The sequence below is a fragment of the Triplophysa rosa genome, linkage group LG21 (genome assembly GCF_024868665.1).
Source record: "Triplophysa rosa linkage group LG21, Trosa_1v2, whole genome shotgun sequence".
Taxonomy (NCBI): Eukaryota; Metazoa; Chordata; class Actinopteri; order Cypriniformes; family Nemacheilidae; genus Triplophysa; species Triplophysa rosa.
In genome coordinates, this window is record NC_079910.1 from 3,543,868 (window position 1) to 3,567,275 (window position 23,408).

General features: G+C 37.8%; 1 protein-coding gene across 1 annotated transcript; it reads right to left on the reverse strand.

Annotated features, from left to right (window-relative positions):
• Nucleotides 1-2,386: 2,386 nt before the first annotated feature.
• LOC130545473 (ankyrin repeat domain-containing protein SOWAHB) lies at nucleotides 2,387-20,372 on the reverse strand. Its single transcript, XM_057319987.1, has 12 exons — nucleotides 20,155-20,372; nucleotides 17,366-17,427; nucleotides 16,759-16,989; nucleotides 14,392-14,502; nucleotides 11,998-12,054; nucleotides 11,163-11,264; nucleotides 11,020-11,031; nucleotides 8,778-8,780; nucleotides 4,978-5,064; nucleotides 4,167-4,239; nucleotides 3,986-4,075; nucleotides 2,387-3,434 (listed from the first exon to the last, which is right to left on the reverse strand). Exons 1-12 carry the CDS (start codon nucleotides 20,276-20,278, stop codon nucleotides 3,250-3,252), a joined length of 1,137 nt encoding a protein of 378 aa, XP_057175970.1. The 5' UTR covers nucleotides 20,279-20,372; the 3' UTR covers nucleotides 2,387-3,249.
• Nucleotides 20,373-23,408: the final 3,036 nt, after the last annotated feature.

Consider the following 23,408-nt stretch of genomic DNA (forward strand, 5'->3'; position numbering starts at 1 on the left):
AGAGGGAAGATATCTGGACGCGAGCGTTATCAGTTTTTCACACCTCCCCTCTATCACCCCCTCCTCTTCACTACTCATCTATCTTTTGTCATTTGTGTTATCAGGGCCACTAGATCACTCCTCTATTCACAAAAGTGGCATTGCAAGTACTCACCAATGGGTGGAAGCCTTTGTTAGGGGTTCGGCCAGGTCCCGCCTCCTCCTCTTTCTCTCCTGGGTGTGATTTGATTGACAGCCCCCCCGCATGGGGTGAGTGACAGGTGGCGTTCGTTAGCCTGCGACAGGCAGTTTATGTTGTTGTTTTTTGTGGTCTGGTTGAGGATAGGCTACAGTGAGTTGTGGATGTAGAAGAGGGTTACGATATGTGTTTCAGACCAAGTCCTGCATATTTTTGCAAACTATCCCCAGTCTTCCTCCTGGATGGATGGATGAATAGATAGACAGACAAACAGGAAGCATGGATGGAATAAAAGATAGACATACAGATAGACATACAGATAGATAGATAGATAGATAGATAGATAGATAGATAGATAGATAGATAGATAGATAGATAGATAGATAGATAGATAGATAGATAGATAGATAGATAGATAGATAGATAGATACATAGATAGATAGATACATAGATACATAGATAGACGGACAGAGACGGATGGACGTACAGACAGACAGACAGACAGACAGACATAAGCATGGATGAAAGAATAGATAGATAGATAGATAGATAGATAGATAGACAGACAGACAGACAGACAGACAGACAGACAGACGGACGGACGGACGGACGGACGGACAGACAGACAGACAGACAGACAGACAGACGGATGGACGGACAGACATAAGCATGGATGAAAGAATAGATAGATAGACAGACGGACAGAGACGGACGGACGGACAGAGACGTACGGATGGACAGACGGACAGACAGACAGGCAGGCTGACAGACAGACAGACAGACAGAAGCATGGATGAAAGAATAGATAGACAGACGGACGGACGGACGGACCGACAGACAGACAGACAGACAGACGGATGGACGGACAGACATAAGCATGGATGAAAGAATAGATAGATAGATAGATACAGTAGATAGATAGATAGATAGATAGATAGATAGATAGATAGATAGATAGATAGATAGATAGATAGATATTGTAGATTGATAGATAGATACTGTAGATAGATAAATTTCTAAATGTACATTTGAGAATCATTTACATTTGATTTATTTATCATTTCTATTCCGAAACGAGTAGAAAGTTAAAAAAAACCTTTCAGCATAAAGGCACCAAGTGTTGCATTGATCGGTTAACAGACGCACTCTTTATGCGTCTATTTTCTCCAAACCAGGCCTCACAATCAATACCTGGTGAGCTTGTAAGGCCTCTGTGACATGACATCTACATTTTGGGCCATTTGTAAGACAAAGACTACAAGGTAGCCAGAAGCCCCGAGCCGCTGGTTTCAGTTCCCCCTCCCCAGTACAATGGCAGCCCTTAACCACAGGGGGAGCGGCCCTCAGATGGAAATGAGCAACCGAACCAACAATGTAGGGCCTAATCTCTTCAGAGAGCCAAGAATCAGTTACACAGCAGTAAGGGTTTCCATGCCCCCCTCCAAAACACAGACACACACACACCCTGCGACCCCCCTCCGGTGTAGCCACAGGCTTCCCTTACACATGGGCCAGATACAAGGTATCCCCCTGCAACAGAAGGGGCAAGAATAAGTGGGGCGTGGGGTGGGGCAGAGCCCTCAAAGCATGGGATTAGAGCTAATGTGCCCTCCCTGGGTTCTAATCTCTTCAGAGGAGAAGTTTGTTTGAGAACTGCAGGGCAGTCAGATAAGTATCTATTACAGCAATTCCCTCTTATCCTTCAAACACCCCCACGGCCTTCAGAAACGAGGCACAAAACCACTTGCCTGTCTTTCCTCTCACTCCTGTGATACCCAAAACCCAAAAGCAAGTGCTGGCCTTTTGCGACTAAGCTGGAATTAAGGGCTCAGGACCTTACAGAGGACCGCCGGGTTCCATATTTACTCCATCTGGAGAACTCAAAGGCGAGCGGCTCGTGGAAATCAAAGACGCTGGGGAGAAAAGAACTGCGGCGGTTTTCTCGGGTGTGAGCCGGGGATAGTGACTGAGGTGGAAGATCTGATAGGGTGTAATCTTGTTAGGCTGATCCACGAGGGTGATGAAAGAAACGGCACGGCAGATTACCGGAAGGTGGGGGAGTCGAGTTTGGGTTCGCTCAGGATTTCAAATATGTGAACTTTAGGAAGATAAAACGGCTTCGAACAATTAGTGGAAAATGGTGTAATCATCTATAATAAAAGCAGCCGACGGGCATAAGTGTTGCATATATTGAACAGAATAATTATGAATAAAGAGCACAAATTATCTCCAATACTATTTATTTTTTCTTTTCATATCAGGAAACATTAATTACATTGCGAAAATAAGCATTAGGTTAAGACACTTAACAGAAGTCGATACTTCTTCATAAGGCAACGAGCAGATTTACTTCCGTTTATCATCCTTTAAAATTCAAGACGTGTCCGTATATAAAAAAGGCTAAAATGCATTTAAAGCAAAATTAAATACATTCATTTGTTTAACTTCCATAATGTAATGCATTTCCATATTTAAAAAAAAAAAATTGGATGCGACTTGATTCCTCAGGATTAAACTTTTTCTTTTCTCTTTGACAGTTTTATTCTCTGAGTGAATGTAAAGCTTGTTAAATACCCTGTATTTGGTTTAAACTGTTTTCACATTTTAGTTTTCGTTTCTGAAGGCCATGCCAGCTTCTTCGGAAGGTTTTTAAAAAATTAACTATATAAGATGTTTAAGACATTTTTTCTAAAACCCTTTAGACTAAATTTGGATTTACTTGGTTAGTTGCTGTTTTGAAAGATTAAAATGAGGCAAATAAAGCTGATAAAAACGGAATGTGCGTTGTTTTAAAATACACTGTTTTTACATTTAATCATTTAGTGAAAAATGTAAACATTTGTCATCTTTAGGATAAAATATAAGAGATAAATATACAGCTGTTACACTTATGACATGCACCTTTACGTTACTGAATAAAATACTACCAAAAACGAATCATAAAAACATAATTAAAGTGAATGAAATGTTACATGGAATGCAGTTTCATCACACTATTTACACCAAGAGAAAAAACAGACTCAAAACAAGTGATTTTAGAAATGATCAATGTGTCAGATCTGCAGATGTTTCTACCGTGAGAACTTCCTCGGCCTAAACGCAGGGAGCATGAGCTGATGAGCGACGGTCCTCTCCTCTGGTATGGCAGCGAGCTCTTCCGCAGAACCCCACTTCTTCATGGACTGGAATAAGGACGTGATCTTCCTGTTCCTGCGCTCGGAGGCCTGAGCTGGACTGTGGTACTCGCTGACCTCGGCTTGGAGAACAAACATCAGTTGAGAATAAGACGACAAAATAGCATGCAAAGACGTACAAGTGGGGTAAACACAAAAAATGTTCTTCTAGAACATCTGCTAGTCTAAAGCTCGAAACAAGCCATAAGAAAGAAAAATCACAGAGGAGATCTCCGTGATATCTCAATTACTTCTCAATGAGATTAAGCTGAGAGCAAATGGACATTTTGGAAAGTCTTTCTTTGCGTTTTTCCTGAGAAAAAGAGACAGAAATCTCCCAAATGTCTTTGGGAAGAGATCTCAACAACTTCTCATACTGAGCTCAGTTTGTCAAGTCTGCAATCAAAAGTCAAAATGATTGAAGATCCCATCAAATTGACCCAAATCCTGATGATTTGACCTCTACAATCTACATTCATTTAACACCTCCATACTCATCATGCATTTGACCAATTGTCTCATTTGTTTCTATTTTTATGTCCTCTAAGCAATTTAAGGAGAAACATCTCAGACTACCTTGAGAACTGAGAACGCCGCTAATAACATTTTCTTTAGAAGAATTCTGTTGACTCACATAGTTCATTGCCTTTTGTTTGGGTCTGCTGTGATTTGAGGTAATGATTTGGTAAGTGACCGCTGTAGTCCCGCAGGTTCTCCTTTGCTCCTGTGAACACGTTGGGAGTTTAATGATATTAAGCAAAGCATCTCAAGAAAGCCAGCTAAAATTCAGCAACACAATCTAACATAATGCTTACCATACGTCCTGACAAGAAGGTCAACTATATGTCGATGGCCATGTAGAGCAGCTATATGTAAAGGTGTATAACCCTGTATGAATAACAAACACGCTGGTTTGAATTCAGAAACTGTCATTTATATCTTATATATCTTATAATTATATAAGTCAATATTAGGGCAATGTGACAAAAATGTCAAATTATAGTAGGATTTGTATATCATATTAAAGAAAATAATTTCAACACTCACCCCCTGGAATGCCACAAATCCCAATAAGATAAACATAACACAACAGCATAAGAAAGAGAGAGGAGGTGGAGAGAGAAAAGCGCAAGTTAACTGAGGTTACAGCAACAAAATCTAATGACAGAATCATAATTGGCTGGTAATTGAGTGAAATTGCTTTGCTCTGAGGCTGCTGTTAGAAATACATGAAGACATTGTTTAAGGGAAGCTGTTAACATGACAGACTATGATTTATGAACATACATTCTCAAAGAGCGCCTGGATTCATTTGTACAGCTGGTTTGGAGACGAGCTGTCACATATTAAAACGGACAATCTCTGGCAGCATGACATTAACATGAGGAACATTAACCCGTGCGCTCACATCCAGGGTCCGTGTAAGGTGAGGTGTACAGTACTTACATGCTGCGAGAAAGAAACGAGACACAAAAATATGAACAGTTTGATTAGTGAATGCACTTTTTTTTAAATTGAGTTTAGGCATGAATGCTTTTACATGATTGTAGCATATATGACTTACAGAATGGATTCACGCTCGTGTGTGAAGTCTGAGTAACGTCTGCGTTCAGAGGAAGTGCTTACCGCTTTTGTGTTTATGTCGGCCCCTGATTCCGCCAGTACCGTGGTCATGTCTGCTTTACCGTGTTTTGCAGCCCAGTGCAGGGCAGTCTGTAAGAGTTATTTACACCTCATTAGAGTAAAATATACAAAAGTAACAATTTAAAATAACTTTAGGAATTTGCTCACTAACAAATTTTTGTTCATTTTAAACCAACGAAAGTTCAAAGAAAACGATGAAATTGAGTTATTAAACGTTTTCATATACAGCATATGCACAACCAGATGTATGTCATCTATTGATCTGTTAAGCAATGCTGTATATGAAGACTTCATTTTTATTTTTATTTTCAATAATCGTGTTTTTTTATTGCGCATTCCAAGTTATATTAATTAAACTGCAGTTGTTTTTTTGATTACGTAATAATCATTTAAAAAAAAATACAGCTAACAAACACAACAAATTATTTTTGAACATTTTTAAAACTCTGTTATCTGTTTTTGCAAATAAACTCTTCATATAATGTGTGCTTGTGTCCTACAAACGTTACTTGAATGAAGTTAAGAGTTTAAACAAACTTTGTCCAGAAAAGGAGAATTTCTGTTGTATTACCCTAAAAATCATTACAAATGTGTAAAAAAAGTGCAATAAATTGAAATACCATATACCAACATAAAATTACTTAAATCAAAAAGATACGTAGTGTCCATAGTACTCATAGTAAAATTGTAGTAAAAAAATGTAATGCATTATTTATAATAAACATCCCCAATTTTGATCAAAATCATGTCAAAGTCTTCTCTTTACAGCTGAAAAGGGGTGTATGACCACAAGTAAAAGTATTTTTTTCTATTTTTTCTAATTTCATTATATCTTGTTTTCATAATGTTTCAATACAAAATAGATTATTAGCATAACAATTTATGAGCGAAAAATCTATTTAATTTGCTTAGCATTTGATATGTTCCCTTTTTGCATTTATATCTAAATAAACACATATTCACTGTGGTCTCACACCTTTGCATGCCATCATACACAATATCGCTTTAAATGGGCAGCACGCCCGATGAACCCTCATAAACTCGTTCGACCATCTTGTTTGACCAGGTTGAGCTTGCAAACCCATCTGATTCATCTTGTAATACATCATTTCCATTCCACACGTTCATTCTCTCCCACTAGGTATAGCCCCACCCCCCTAACTCCACGGCGTGGTGCGGGCCGTGGACTCCCATAGGCTGCCAGCGGGCCCCAGCTGTGCACAGAGGGTGTGTAGGGGACGGTTTCCTGCCATCTAATAGCGGTCTAATTACAAAACAACAAACCAGTGTGCCCACTACGGGGGGAGCAGTGGCCTGTCACAGGGTCCAAGATTGATGATGTTGGTATGACCCTGTGATGAAGGACCCACCCAGGCATCAGATTGCTGACAAGCCCTGTCAAGAGAAAGGACCGCCACACAACACACCAGCTCGGATACCCACGCGTGCACGGATGCTGGAGCTTCCAAATGCTATCGAGCACAGAGAATGAAGATCAGAAGAATTTTTACTGCACATGATTTATCACCGCATGTTTTTGTGAAAAGTGTCTTTGAAATCGCTATCATTTGGATGGAGAAAAACAACATCAACCGATAACAGCACCTGGATTTTTACAATCCAATTAAATCCAGATGCATAGCTATATTATTTCCCAATGAATATATGTCTCCATGCATAAATATGGCAAAACATATATTTGCATCTACACTATTCAAAGGAAAGGTATCTTCACAGCGATAGAATAAAAAAACGTGTTTGTGACCCTGCCTTTGAAAACCACTTTCAACCAGTAATCTCACTATGATTTCAATCTTTGACTCAGTCAATATTAAAAACATCAATGTTATAGTTTCACCGAATGAAACAGTAAAAAAATGACTTTAGCTATAGCTTGGTCTCCACAGTCTGAGTCACATTTTTTGTTTTCCAAAATCAAAAGGAACGATTTCTTTTTAAACGTTTTATATCTGACATAACCTTTTCCACTAGAAAAAAATGATCAACAAAGGCAGGTTCTATGGACGTGAAAGGTTTTTTAAGGAACCACACACTGGACAAATAATGTTTTAGGAAAGCTGATTGTTGTGCTCAAATACAACAATCACATTTTTTGCACTATGCACAGAATGCAAATGTGACAAAATACAGAATATCTGCTAAAATGTGCAATTATAAATGCTTACACGCCATAGAATACTGTATCCCCAACCTGATCTCACAGGAAAGCGTAACTATTTTTACGAGGTAGCGATGTCGTATGAACTCCCAAAGTGTGAAGCATAAAAAATATACAGTTATTAAAAAAGACTGAAGCCCCGCCCCTAACATCACTGCATGGGTGAAAGCAGATGAAATGTATAAGGCAGATTGTATGAATTCATATAAAATAGAAATGCCGTAAAATTGTCACAAATACTATGTATAAAATGTAAATAGCCTTAATGCTCTGTAAGTCGCTTTGGGTAAAAGCGTCTTCAAAGTGCATGAATTTAATTGTCGTGAGATTGTGTTGGTATCCCACAATGCAATGCACTGGACTTAACCTTCTGTTTTCAACGTGACACCATGAACCAGACATAATGATTAGCCATAATTTTGACTTAATTGAGTTCATTTATAACTTATTGTTGTATCATTGTATAATAAAGTCGCACATACTCTTAAAGTAAATAAAAGTATTAGCAATATGGCCGATTCCAACATTATGACATTTTCAGTCAAAACTTGAAATATAAATTCACTCAGAGAATGTATTTATTACCAATATGCTGAATGATCTGTCTATATTTGATTAAACCCCTGATGATAGAGTCCAGACATAAAAAAACAGTCACGAGTTTCCATTTTAAAAGATGGACAAATGAATGTGTAATGGATGTGACACAAAAGCACGCAAGTTTTTGAGAGACAACATACTTTGTATGATTTCTGTGAATTAAAATGTGCAAACCGGAAGCAACAATCCCCAACAAATGAAGAGGGAATGGCTCTTTATAGATCATAAAATAGTTTCTATATTTTAATTTTCATGTGCCTATTTATGAGGAATATGGACCGTTATGGACGCGAAAATTAAAATTGCGTTAAAAACTAAGAGAGACTTCATATGGGTATTTAATTCACTAAATATTGACACGTGACCTATCATGGTGAAAACCTTTGGTAAAAACGTGTTTTTTCCATCTTAAGGTTGACATCTGCATGAAATTGCTCAAATACATCCAGGTGTGTATTTACATTTTAATGCACAAGAGAGACACCTTTATCCAAAGGTATTCTGTCAGTATGTGTGTTTCTTTGGGAATCGATCAGTTGATCTACAGGAGCATGTATTCCCTTCAGAACAAATCCACGAACACATTTCAACACGGTGCGTTCTTAAGAATGTTATGTGTTCTGTACTGAAGGGAGAATCGTGTCTCCTGTAGGTGTTTCCAGTCCTGCCCGTGAGACAGATTGTGACAGACGAAGTCTGGTTCCTCGATCAGTCCGCCTATTGTTTTGACTGTCACGACTCTGAGATGGATTGGCTGGCACACACGTTTGACTGACAGGCCGACAGGTCTCATGGAGGTTCGTTGTGACGGACGACGGTCAACAGGATGTGACATCTCCTACCCTTGTTCCTCAGATTCCTGTCTCGGCCTGGCAGGGAACCCTTAACTTTCACTAACCAAATAGCACCTTTGTGACTGCCAGTATGGGGCACAAAAGAGGTGTGTGGCACACATATTCACAGCGGCTTTTAAAGAAGAGCGATGGACAAATGATGTACTTACAAACTGGGTGCGGGAGGAAGTGATGTCCAGCACATCAAGAGGAAAAGGGGAAGACGTGGAGAAGAGAAAGAGAAGATTAGTAAACACTATATATCTTACACTACAACAAGTAAATAGTGTAAGGTTTTGGTGTTAACAAATTATATTAACATACTCATTAAACACTTTGTTCTTAAACAGTTTTTGCCTTCAAAAATAACTACAGTGATATAGTAAAAAGTAGGGATGCCCCGATGTATCGGCCACCGATATTAATCGGCCGATATTGGATACATTTAACACCATCGGCATATCGGCAATAGCATGAAAAAGGTTTATTAATTAACTGCTCGGAGGCAATGAGTTGCACGTCTGAATAATCCAACGTTTTTCTCGGAGCAAAAGAATTAAATAGCAACGGCACAGACTGCATTTAGGTTTATTAAAGAAATGTTCAATGTTAATAAATATTGGATAGCAAAAATCACCTTTGAAGATTGTCACGTTGTCTTGTATTTTTATCTTAACTTGTGCCTCTCTTAAAATGTTAAATGGATCCAATTCATGTTCAGTAAATCTAATTTGATGCAGAAAACACTAGCTACTATTGTTACTATGCAACTGACCAACATCGGTATCGGACGATAGTTGTTTGTTAAAATTGGTATCGGCCAAAAATCCCCCATAAAAAGCATACTTTGTTTTACCATTTTTGTGTTACTTCTCACTGTTGTCTGACAATTTATTTTAAAAAATGATATTAGTCAAACGCAGATGCCCCCAAAACAAACAAAAAACGAAACTTGCTGCTGAATCTCAAACTTTTATTTTAAAGTGTTTTTCCAAACTTATATCTTACATTGCATTTAATTTACACTTTTTATCAATGTGTGTGTTCCTTAGGAATCAATCGTAACTCATATACCAACTACAGTTACAATTCATAACAATTCAGTTTGGATTATTTTGTTTGGGGAGGCAGTGTTGCATGCTGAGAGAAAACGCACCTGGTGCGCAGGCGGCCTTTCCTGCGCTTATCTGCTCTCCACGTGTCGGCGGACAGAAACCGAGCAGCTCGGAGCTCGAGGAAAGGAATGTTTACGTTGCATCTGAGATTGCCACTGTTTATTTACGGGATTCACCACGAGAGGTTCATTTGGAATTCTCCCCAAAGGAGCTTCCAACGTGTGAAAGCAAAACAGAGATAATGCGCGTCGTGTCGGGTTACGGCTCGAGGTGATGTGTAACTTTAGTTACCGAAGAGAGGCTAAAGGCGAAGCTTAACTACTTAAACTTAAGACTCGAACAATAGATGAAGCAGAAAAGATCCAGATACACCAAAAAATGAGCTTCCTCGCCGGCTTAAAGGCAAACAGCCTGGGAAAGAGGCCGGGTGAGCTCTCCGTTCAAAACTCACGGCGGTCGGACACGAACGCGATCGCCTCGTACCCTGTGCCGTTGTGACTTCGCTGGCGAGGGGGGCATCAAAGCCACCTGGGGGTCCGATTTACCACCTTCCTGGGGACACGGCGGTGATTGTTCTCCAATTAATCCCAGCCTGCTCTATTACTTTCAGATTATCTTTAAGTGGTTGAAGTCTTTGAGGTGACCCCTAATCTCCCCTGCACTTCAATGGCCGCTGTTGTATCTTGTCTGCGCATGGAAGGCAAGGGCTTAGAGCGTCTTAGAAGGTGGTCCAACACGGGACAGTGTGAGAACTCCGGCCAAGGCAGGGACCACAAACACCAGCTCAAAGCTCTTAAGCGCACAGGGGAGGCAAATAAAAGGATTTGAGCTTGTTTGAGCTCGGGGGGCAGAAGAGCTAAAAAGCTATCTTTCATAATCCTACTGAAAATAAGCCTTAGAAATGCATGATTGGGGCTGAGCTTCTCTTTTCTGCACCTGGGTTTAAAGTGGGAACTGCGCAGAGTCAGAAAGCTCACGAGAAGCTACAGGGGGTCAGCCGTCCAGATCTCTAATGCCTTTAATGTGCGGTGTCATGTACAACCTTTACAAGATTTGCAACAAAGTGGAGAAGATTCACATTTGCCCTGATGGACTCTCTGAACGCTACGCATAACAGAGATTCAACTCACCCCCTTGGAGAAGTCGCGGTCAACGTCGAGAGAGAAAAAGAGAAATGCAACATACAGCTAATGAGTCAAAGGAATCTTTTTGCTTTATAAGGAATTCATATTTATATTGCTTACTAAACTAATTTCAAGCATTCAATCAAAAGTCACCAGAAGTGTAAGATACTTACTGAGGTAAAATCCTGAAAAGAATCCCAAAAGAACATGTGAAAATAAGAAATAAATAAACATTAAAAGTGGAATATGAGCGATGCATTCATGCAAAGGATGCTTCAGGTGAGCACAAAGCGATGAGAGGTAATGATCTTTTTACCTTTTTATTGGCGAGAGAAGAATCTTGTTTCAGGAGTTGTGTGAGGTGAGATAGTCTGCCACTCGCTGCTGAGAAAATCCATTCCTTTTCGATAGGATCCAGCTACAATTAACAAGAAATAACATTTCTAAATTAGTCAAATTACACTGAAAACTGTGAGATTACAAGTATTGTGAAGTTCATAGTCAACATCAAATGTTTAAATTCTACTCCATTGGCTTCCAGCCTACGTCTCTAAAATACCATATTCACAATTTTCCTGTAATTCAGAAAAAAATATATATATACAGTATATTATAAAATATTTGTTATATTTGATATAAAACATAAAAAATATGTCATTCTTTTTAGAATTGTTCAATAATTTTAATTCATTTTATTTAGTTTATAACAAATGACCAATGACAATTTAGTAAGAACTTACTTTAAATTATGGTTATCATATCGCATTTCACATTTCAGAGATGAACAAAAAGTCCGGTAAACTAGATAAATTAAATTTTAAAAATGTGAGACTTTAATATTTAATGCATAGTCTTGGCCTTCGGTCCAAGGGCCTCATGTGTAAAAAAAATATGATATTGATGAAAAACATGTTATATATAAAAACCAAATAATTGCATCATCATTTTTTTACTAAACAACTACACAAGGGTTAAAAAATCAATACTCAAGTTAGCTTTTTAGAATTATTCTGTAATTTTAATTCATTTTATGACATTATCACAATTTAAAAGTATTAACTATATTTTTGTGTAAATTATGGTTACAGTTGTTACGCTTTATATTTCACATGTAAACTTAATTTATGTTTGAATAACTTAGTGATGCTTACAGCCACAGCGATGGGTCCCAAACTGCCTCCACATTCCTCATCCTGCTCGGATTCACTCTGGTAAAGACAAAAAATGTATCATATTTGAATGACATCAGTCACAAAACCACCTGCTGGCATCACATGGCGTTCTGTGTCTTGTTTGTAGACAGTCAGTGTGAAAGTGTAGTTAATGTAAATAATGCTAAAGTGCAGGCGTTTGGGTTTAACTGTGAGACGTTTCCTCTTCCTGTTCTGTAGTTGCGGTATGAGTTCAGGGAAACCCTGTCAAGAATGAACGAGTCTCGCTTGCAAATACACACGACAAACGACAATGCCGCAAATAATTCAGTATGCACGCAAGAAACACACACAGACGCACATACACAAATATGCACAGCAGGGCCAACAAAGACGTAGGAGACTTCACAAATACAGGAAAAGCTGGAAATAACATTGTGTTTGTCAGTACACACCTAACACAAAACATACACTCGGAGGGACGTTTACCTCTCAAAAACGAAACAAAAGCTTTCACAAAAGCAAGCCACGAAACAGTCACACGACCAGAAAACACTTAAAACCCCTCAGAGGTGAACCATTAGCTCAAATGAGCCCCAAATTACTTTAACTGTGTCTTTTGTTGTTTTTATCGTACGCTGGTTTGCAAGAAGCCGCCAGCTTTGGGACCCAAGCGATGGGCAATTTCTCTCCATGTTTTAAAGTGTCAGTCACTCTGATGAATGCGAGAGGATAATTATGCAGTTTTGGGAGAATGAGGGACGGCTAATCGTTCTCAGGACAGCAGCGGACAGTGAGAAAACACTGGATATACAGAGTAAAACAAGGCTTCTTTTCCTCCATACAGTGAGCTGTATTTATTTATGTAATTGTTGTTTAAACAGGATCTTAGAAAGACGTATTTCCTCTTAAAACAAAACCCTTTGAATGTAATTGAACAGGTGAGTGACTGAATAAACGCATGCAAATGATTATTTTTGTCCTTTTGGGAATCAATGAAAGTAATGTATGGAATTTACTGGTAATTACTGTAATCTCACAAACCTACATGGATATAGACACGATATTTAAAAGTTTGATGGCATTGTTAATATTAAAGACAGCACTTTAATGCAGATAATTTCAGCGTCAATGCACCATATGAATAATTCTTATGAGTCATTTTAGTTGGTTTGCCTGGTTCTTGGAAGAGCTCTGCAGGTGTGAGGAGCGTTCAAGTCTCTTAAACAGTTTGCATGCAGGGTCTGGTTAACATCTAGTGCAGATGTCTATAACAGCAAAAAAAGTAAATATAATATATATATATAAAACTTTTTAATTCAAGCTTAAATCTCACACTGACATTTTGCCATGATGATACACAGGTTTACAAGGATACAAAGGCTCGATCTCTGATCGATCTGCATACAAATGTTCAGAGGACACAGATGATCATATTTTGCATAATGAGGTGGAGCATGTTGCTGCTTTGCACAACAATAGAAAGCTTCATTCAAATGTAAATGAATGTTTCTCTCAAGCTGTCACCCTTGGCAAAGCTTGTGAAATAAAATCCAGCTGTTTAGTTTGTCGCCACCTGTTGGTCAGTTCTGGAATTACAGAAATCAACCGAGCAGTTTTTGAAAACACCTTTAAATTACAGTACACAAGCTTCTTGGTCAACAAAAAGTATGTATAAATTCATAAAATAATTGAAAACCTTGTTCAAATACATGTTCTTAGAATTTTAATTTCACTATTTTATGACATTTTTAAAAAGAATGTTTATGTCATTTCACAAGAAGTTTTGATTTAATTACTAAATGTCACAGTTCTATAACCAAGTCAAAGTAAAAAAAAGTCCATTTATTTTCCCATTATTTTTATATTAAACCATGAAAACAATTGTATAACTGTAAATTTCTTATAATTGTAAATGTCTTATTTCTATCATTTCTTTTTCTTTTTTTTCTTTTAATCACAAATACCTGAAAACATAGAGTTAGAAAATAATGAAGCTTTAATTAGTTTTAGGAAGTTTACTAGCCTGCTATGAGGGTTTACAGAGGTCCTGTTTGTGACGCCATTTCCTGTTCATTGTATTCTTGTCACATGACGACAAAATGGTCATTACATTTTGATTTGGCAGAAAAGTTTTTTTTTTTAATGTGTATGTAAACTAATTTACATTCTTTAAAAAGGGTGGAGATTACTTGGACACTAAACAAAAATCCCCAAAAATATATATTGAAAATAAAAACAAAAGAGTATTTCAATTTACTATTTGATTGGTGTTTTTACCACAACTGAACATTATGTTGCTGACATCATAAGAGAAGCTTGTGTGTTGCAATTTGGGCAGAACCAGACAAAGCACGGGAACATTTTAAACTAAGAAAAAGTTACTTGACTGACCTTTGACCCCGAGTCCCTGTCTAGGTCATCATCTCTATCTGACGCTGAGAGTTCCTCCGCCAGAGTCTCTGGTCTCTCCAGAGCTGCTGGCAGTGAGGGGGAGCTGTCCGTCTAATAACCACAAGAAATAAATCACACATAACCAAGAGCACTTAACTAAACTTTCATCTGTCAGCTGACTTCAAAGACATAGTTCACCCCAAAATAAACATTGTGTTGTTATTTACTCACTGTCTCACTGTTGCTCACTGTCACGTTCAATTCAAAAACACTTTTTTACACATTGTATGGCCACCAAATATAAACAGGACAGCTGTGGAAGCTACGCATGTTGTTTTGTGGAAAGCCGATTCATTCTCATGGGCCAAGTGCATGACTTTAGACAAATTCAAACATGACCGTCATGGACTGAGACTGCAAACAAACTAGACAAACAAACTAAACAGAGACTAAAGCATGTTCATGCATCACACATCTGCGTCTGCTGTCCGTTTAACAGTTTTTGAGACACGTGGCTTAAATACTATAAGCGCAGACAGGAAGTTCACACTATTGTGTGTTAAACTTTGCACTGCTCATTTGTGTTTTTGTGCGGCTGAAACGCGTCACACATTAATACATGTAGCAACTCGTCATCTTACACTCCAGATATTAGAGAAAAAGAAATCTTTACCATGTTTTACTGCACTATGAGATCATCCATCGCAGCATTGCTAAGCAACCAATCGTCTGAACCTGCACATCAAAATCGCCAGTGTTAAAAAGGTCAAATTAACACTCACAGTGTATATATAATCCACATTGTTAAAAAAAGTCAAATTAACACTCACAGTGTATATATAATCCACATTGTTAAAAAAGGTCAAATTAACACTCACAGTGTATATATAATCCGCACGATATACATTGTGAGTGTTAATTTGACCTTTTTAACACTGGCGATTTTGCTGTGTGGATGTTACATGTTTGTAAGTGCTGCTTGGTTGCTAGGGCGTTGCTAAGGCATTTTAAGTGTTTTAACACATGCTTTGTGGTTGCCACAAAGTTGTCACAACGTTTAATACTAAATTATTAATGAATGCGACCAATAGTAATATAAACAAACGCCTGACCAAGTAACACAAATGTGATTTTTGCTACACAAAGATGCAAACCTTCTAAGCGAACGTGACCCAAAGACGCTATAAACCAGGCAAGAAAGAGTTATTAATCATACAAAATGAACATTTTCATGAACACTGTATTCCGTTTCGCCTGAAGTATGAAGATGGAGTTCAAATAACAGCTGAAGTCCTACAGCAAAAGATAACACAACTGAATGGCTGTTATCTGGTTTGTGCCGTTGTTTTTGACAAGCTTTTTCTTATCACACGCCGTTCTTTTTAATCCAGCTACAGGCTTCAGTCTGAGGAGAAGGACTGAGCTCAGTGATATTCAGGAAAATGATTAATAGAGGTTATTTCTAAACAGTCCTGATTTTCACAAGAATTTCCCACCATGACAGTCTATCTTCAGCTGACGTGAATCATCCGCTCTGCTTTGCCAGAGAAAATGACACATACTTGGACATGAATACCTTCATATATCCTCGCTGTCCTTCCCAAACCAATTTTTTTAGGAAATGGAAAAAACACTGTACTTAAAAAAAAAAAAAAAGATTAAATACTGTGTTGTCAAAGTACTTTGAATACTTTTTATGGGTTAGATATTTGCCAAACCCAGTGACAGACGTAAAGGGTGATTAATAATAATGACTTAAGGCAAAAAATGAAAATCACGAAATATGGAGAGAAAAGGTTTCATATGGACAGCAGCGATATTAAAGTACTAGGAAAGCAGAGCTTTGAACATTACTTCGCATGAATTGACGTCACATGGGAATTTATTGAAATAATGTGGTCAGATTACTAACAAACATTGCTGTTTACTTCTTGTTTTTTCTTCTTTGTTATGACTTTAGATTAGAAATAACCAATATACAGTATATGCATAGCCCACCGTCATGTACATATTCAATTCAATTTGATTTACATAACACTTTTCACAATGTGCATTGTTCCAACGCCGCTTTACAGGAGAAAATAAGAAAAACACAAAAAAGGTAAAATGCAGCACATGCTGTTTATAGAACAAGCAAGATCATTCTAGTAAATAATATCTAATAAATGCAGTCTCCCGGTGGTTTTACGCATATCCATAATATGCATATTATTCAAAGAAAAGTTAGAAGAATTTAATATTACAATTACATCATTGTTGTTAGACAGATTTAAGATTTCTCGTAAAAGCTTTTCTAACATTTGTAAATTTGAGGTTTTGATGGTGATATAAAATGAAATCAAAAGTGTTGCGATAAACGTGACTCACATCTTCTGTATGGGTGGGTTCTGTAGGTTCCGTGACTGTTATTACGGGTCCCGTGCACCAGGACACCAGTGCCGCCGCTGGATTCTGTGTGGGAACCGAGTTCTGCACTGGGTTTGAGATCCGGAGCTCTTTCTTTTCTTCATCTTTTCTCGCATCTTCTCTTCCAGCACCACACTCTCGCTCTTGCATCAGTTGTCTATACTTCTTCTTGAGGACCAGATATTTCTCTCCCTGAAATTAAAACAAACTTTTAAAGCGGTGCTTCCCACATTAAAACGCTGATGAAAAATCCCCAAAATCCCATCATCAGTTACTTTCTCGTGTCACTCCAAAATAATGGATTACAGAAACGAATGGAAATTGATCTCATCTGTGGAGAATCTCAGACTAGGAGTGCAAGTAAATGTGTAAGATCCAATATCAGAAGGGTGTGTATGGCATCGATGTGGGAAAACGAGTCGTGTCCCAGTCACAGAGTAAACAATGAATCACTGTGAGGGAGTGACGTGACCGTGTTTCAAACGCATAAGTGAATAATGGATTATTTATTGACACATATGAGTTTAAACCGTGCAGTAATGATCATAATATAAACAGATTTACTTACATTGTCTGATTTCACCACAGCGATTCTATCAATGATGACTTTGAACTCTTCTCTGTATTTGGCTGCGGGGAAAAAAAGAAGAGAGACAGGTTACACATAACACGACCTTGCATTTGTTCTTTGCTTTGTAAACCTGAAGCCAAGAGGAAAACCCAAAGCACAGCAGCCAGCACTTGAAAGAAAATAGTTCACCCAAAAATGTCAAAGACGCACATTGATGACATCAAACTGCATCGATTCTCACACGGCTCGTGACCGAAGGTCAAGTTTGAGTTTGAAACAATACGAGGATGTGGGTTTTCATTTTTGAGTGAACTCTTTAACAACAACGCTCCTCGTGTGTGAATGTTTGTTTATTTATCGACTCCATTATCCGGTAAAGATGAGCTTCTCTCTGGAGTTTTATTCAAAGCACACACAATGGGCTCTGATATTGACCCGTGGGAGTTTGTGGTGAAACGTTAGCTCAGCACAAACTCGAATTACCAGACAAGAATAGTAAATCATTAGACGTCAGACAGAGAGGAGACTTTCTTCTGAGTCTGCACACATTCATCACGGCTTCAACATTCTTTCCCACCTTTATCAATGAGTCGACTAACCTAACATTAACTAACCTAAACTATTCGTTTTTTACAGTTTACTGTTCACAGCTTATTAAGAAAAAGAATATTACCCAGCCTCTGTTGTACAACAGCAGCAGTAAAGACTAAAATAAGGTCAAAGGTTGTATGGCAACATATCTTATAATTCTACGTTTTAACCTTCTTTAGGCTCGTGTCTTTTATAATAAAAACAATTGCTTTTCATTTTCATAAAGTCACGTGGGTTCTGTTTTATTCCATTTATTTTCTGTGATGTGACGGAATCATTTGGTTACCACGGTAACAGACACATGCCGTGCTAGAGCACATTTTTGAAGGTCAATACTTAAGATAATTGTAAAACCACAAAGTCCATTTAAAAAATGTGTCTGAGCTTGAGCTCAGAGCTAGAAAAATGACAAACATGTAATGAGTAAAACTTAAAGATTTCTGTCCTACAAATACTTTTAAATATAAAAAAAAATGCTTTATAATAATTTATACTTTATGGTTCATTGTTAAGCAAAAAAATTACATATTTATTAAAGTAGACAACATATATACAAAAGACTTAAAAAGCAGATTTGGAGATGTAGGTATAGTTTAAAACAAAACATTTTTGGATCACCCAAAATAAAAAAAATATTTGATCATTTACCCACCCTAGAGCTGTATGACTTTCTTTTTTCTGCAGGACAAAATGGAAGAGATTCTGAATAGTGTTGGTGACCAAACAGCATCGACCCCCATCGACACAAAACAACTGAGGGATTTCTCAAAGTATCTTCTTCCACTGAAAAAGTCCCTTCTTCCACGTTCCACTGAGTCATATACAGTACATGAGTGTGAATAAATGATGACACAATGATTATATTTGGTGAACTATGGCTTTAAAATTTGGATGTTGCCTCTTTAAATACAGATGGTACCCCTGCACAACCTTTCCGTTTCCTGCCAGGGGAAAAGATAGCGAAAGATGACATTGCAACATAGCATCCACAACAACAGGAAAGAGTAAAGGAAGTCAGCACTTAACAATTGCAGCAAGCAGAATTCCTGTGCTGGTTCTCTGAGGTACACAGTTTACATTCCTCAGTTTATGTATTTGTGTTTGCTGGATAACTGCATGTTCAGTCTAACCTTACCATGTTCCCACACTGCAAATAGCAACAAGATCCTATCAAACCTCACTATCCTAAAAAGGACTGAAATAATATTAACCGCAGAATTAGAGCATGCCGTTGTGGTAACTGTTGGAGAATAATTATGATAATTGGTCAACAGCGTCAGATGGCAACAGATTTTGATACATCTGTATACAACTGTACCAGCACAGCTGGGCTAGGAATTATGAGCCACTTTGGATAATTATTTCACATATTTATGTTCGACACATGTATGTGGGATAAAATGCAAAATCATAATTAAATTACAAGTTTGATGGTTTGAGTTTTTTGGCCTACTTTTATGCAAACTACAGAGCACACTTTGACTGTCCGCGGTGACATGTTAATCTATTTTGTTTATGTTAGGCTACACTTTATTTTGTATATATGATCATAGCAAGCGAACATCTGTGAGAATTAAAAGAGGGCTGAGACTTCAATGAATGAACACAAATCAATCACACTATCTTTGTCTGTCAATGTTTGGGAATGTGGGGGCCCTTTCTGGGGGAACACGCAGACTGTTGGTAGAGCTTTCTAATCTAAAGCAGATGTTTGCCACATTCACTTGGCTCATAACGTTACCAACCGACAGAGCGCAAGCAAAACAAAAGCACATTGGGGAAAAAAGTTGGAAACGTGCGTTTTTCACGTGCGTAAATATCAACATTAGCATGAAAAATGTGAATTCGAAGCAGTGCCAGATGTGTATGTAACAGTCAGTATAATAGGGGGCTAAGTGGGACATACAGTACGCGCAGAGCGCGTTCTTGCGTTCACACTGCGCTGTTTTTTAATCGCGGCTTTATGGACGCACGCGCAAGGAGGACGTTTTGTGACCGTTGCGTCGCGTTTTTAAGACTTTGTGTCAAATTATCACCGACTCTAAAAGAAATTATAAAACGCGCACTCGCCAAGCAACGCGTCGCGTTCTGTTGCGCTCCATTAAGCTGTTTTCTGCCTCCTAAATTTGTCGCGTCGCACAATGGAGGTTCAAAGCGAGCGCATATAAGAAATGTCATGTTATTTATTTACTCACCACGTAGTTGTAAATCGCTATGGTTTATAAAAGGCTTATATGTTTTGGACAAATCTGAGTTTTTGACTTTTCCTCCTGAGGAGTAGATGTAATCCAGTAAAGACGCCTCACTGATCTCCATCATTTCTGAGTGTAATACAGCGTGTTCGAGACGGCTTCTCCAAGATGCTGAAGCATGGCTTGTCCTGAAGAAGAAAAGTGTACACTGTACAAGTTCACTCCACCCAAAACCGGACATAGTGCCTCCTACAGTTTAACCCCTTCTGTTCCGGAGCATTGAGAATAAAATAATAAAATAATTCATTCATTACATTGCGCAAAACGGGAGATCTGTTGGAGTCTCAAAAGTGTTTAATTGTCTATCTGATCACAAAAAAGGTTGGTTGTGTATGCTTAAAAATAAAGGTGCTATAATGCTCTATAATTGCGCAGCAATGCCATAGTAGAATCATTTTTGGTTCCCCAAAGAACGTTCAGTCAATAGTTCTTAAAGGAGCTATTTCACACCTTTTTATAATCTGTAGAACGTTTTACATTATAAAGAACATTTTGTGCAACATAAAGGATCTGTAGATGTTAAAGGTTCTTTATGGAACCACTGAGTACACAAGTTAAAAATAAAAACTTTAAATAAGAAATATTACAACCTGCCTGTTTTATAAAGAGCACACTATATCAAAATTAGAGTTTTGTATCTTTTCGTCCACGTGTGTTAGTTTTTAAGCAATGTACTGTATGAAATCAACCTATAATGGTTAATGTGCTTCTAAACATTAAAAATGTCAGTGTATTCCCAGACTTTTCTTTGAAAATGTGCTTTTATTTCAAACTGCTATTTATTCATTTATATGTAATTGTTTATTCAGCTTGCACATTCCCATGAGCAATCTGTTAATGTTTAATGGTTGTGAAGTGCATGGCTCTTATTCAGTTTAGGGTATAGGCCATCCTTTTATTTTATATTATTATTTACAAATAAAGCTTGCATGTGCAAACCTTGCAAAGGGTCAATCAAGAATCATCATCACTGTGCCTTTGATCGAGACACTTGACTGCAAGTTGTTCAAGAAGGGACGATCCCTGCAAATAAAAGTAAAATCATTTTCTTTGAATACAAATATTGGGCACAAACATAAAGAGCAGAGCAATTCACAATTTACACAGAACTCAATGCAGGAAACATTGGGTTAAACCTTAACCCATGCTCTTTAATCACAGTATGAAACTGTCCATTTAATATTAATATTGTCCTTACATTGGCCTCTGAATTTTGACATCAACTAATCCAAATATATGTCACAGGCACAGATTAATTGTAAAAATGCTGGTAAATGCATCCCGTTTACATCATTACTCCACCTCGCTTCTCGCTGGCAACAGCTGGGATTTCCAAATGGATTTCCATTTAATTAAGTAATATGCTTGTCCTTTCATTTTCATGTGCATTAACCCCCTTAAAAATACAATACTGGAATGACAATAATCTCCTTAAAGCTGACACAAAACCTGTAATCGTAAAGTTGTTTTTATGAACTCTGCCGTATGGACACTTTCCTTTTTTGAAATACCTGCGTGATGATTTTGAGCCTGGAGACATATGTTATGTATAATGGGACGAAAACAGAGCAGAGAAGCAGCTTGTGAATGAAACCAAGGGCAAGTAATTCAGAAAAACAAACCACCAGACTAGTTTGCTGTCGTCAGTTTTGGTCTATAAATTATATTAAGTTTATTATAGTGCTAGACCACAAAAGAAGATATTTTGAAGAAGGTTGATGAGCAAACAACATTGGACCCCATTGACTTCCATTGCATGGACACCAAATCACTGATATATTTCTCTGTGTTTCACAGAAAATAGAGTCATGTACACTGAACAAAACTTTTACAGAATTTTACAGGTTTTTTTCTCCAGATTTTCCATGTATAATGTACAAAAAAAATGTAATTTTAGGGAATTAAACTATTTTTTTAACAGATTTTTGAAATACGGTTAAGAACGTCAACTTACAGAGAAGACTACAAATATATTTAAAAAAAAACAGGAAAAACATGTAAATTCACAGGAAAATTGTTATGTTTCTGGCGCCCCAGTTGCCGGAAAATTAAAGTTTTTTTTCAGTCTATTTTTTAAATACGGTCAAAAAACATCAAATTACAGATTTACAAAAAAGGTTGAAACTTGTAAATTTACAGGATTTTATTTTTACAGAATATTTCTGCATCCCCAGATGCCAGAAAATGTTTTTTTTACAGGTTGTTTTTACAAGTTTTGAGTGACATGAGGGTGAATAAATGATGACAATTTTAATTTTGGGTGAACTGTCCCTTTAAGAAAATGCAAAAATCTTGGGTACTAAACCTCGAGAATGGAAATGTGACATCAGCTCAACAAATTCTCTCTGAATCTGTGTACAAGATATTAACCTGATAAACCTCCACAGTGCCAGATATGGTTCGGCAGCTTTTGTGACAATACAAAGGTCAATCTGTGTCTAATGATGCTGTGGCTGATGGTAGCTGTTTTCATGGTGAGCTCCTCCATATGGCCACTACTTGTCACAGGGTGTTTACACAGCAAAAAACCTTCAGTTCTACATTTTGAGATCCCCCCATACAAACATCACCTAAATCCTGTCACCTAGGCCTCTAAAGAGGATCATGCTGATTAAAGAGACTTCGGAGAACTATGTTGGCTTTACACATGCGGCCGTTCAGTGTCACTGCCCACGTACCCCTCATGACCAGAGAAACACGGCCAGGGGCTTATGGATAATATTATAGACAATGATGTCCACCTGGTTTTAATCCCAGAGCTGCATGGAGGAGCGGGATTGGTAGTGTTTAATAAAGGAAAGTGCTCTCGTAATCTGGATTTGCCAAAGTGCCCTTTTGTGTTAAACAGACCATTTCACAGGATGCTGTATGACATCTGTCACAAGGAGAAGCTTTACGCAGTGAGGGTTTGTTGTATCTAGTCTTTGCGTTGAGTACAGAATTCATTTTTATGGTTAACCAAGAAAATTTACCTTTCTGATATTGGGGGTCCCCGGTCTTGGGGCTATAAAGAATAAAGAAACATATACGTCATGTCTGACACATAGCAATTTTATCTTTACAGCCACATTTTCTGTTGCTGAAATGGTTCAGATTAACATGCAAAATATGTAGACGAACCTGACCATTTTAATGCAAATTAAATTTCTGTAATAATCAGGGTGTACTTGCCATGGTGTGTGTACAGACGGCACACA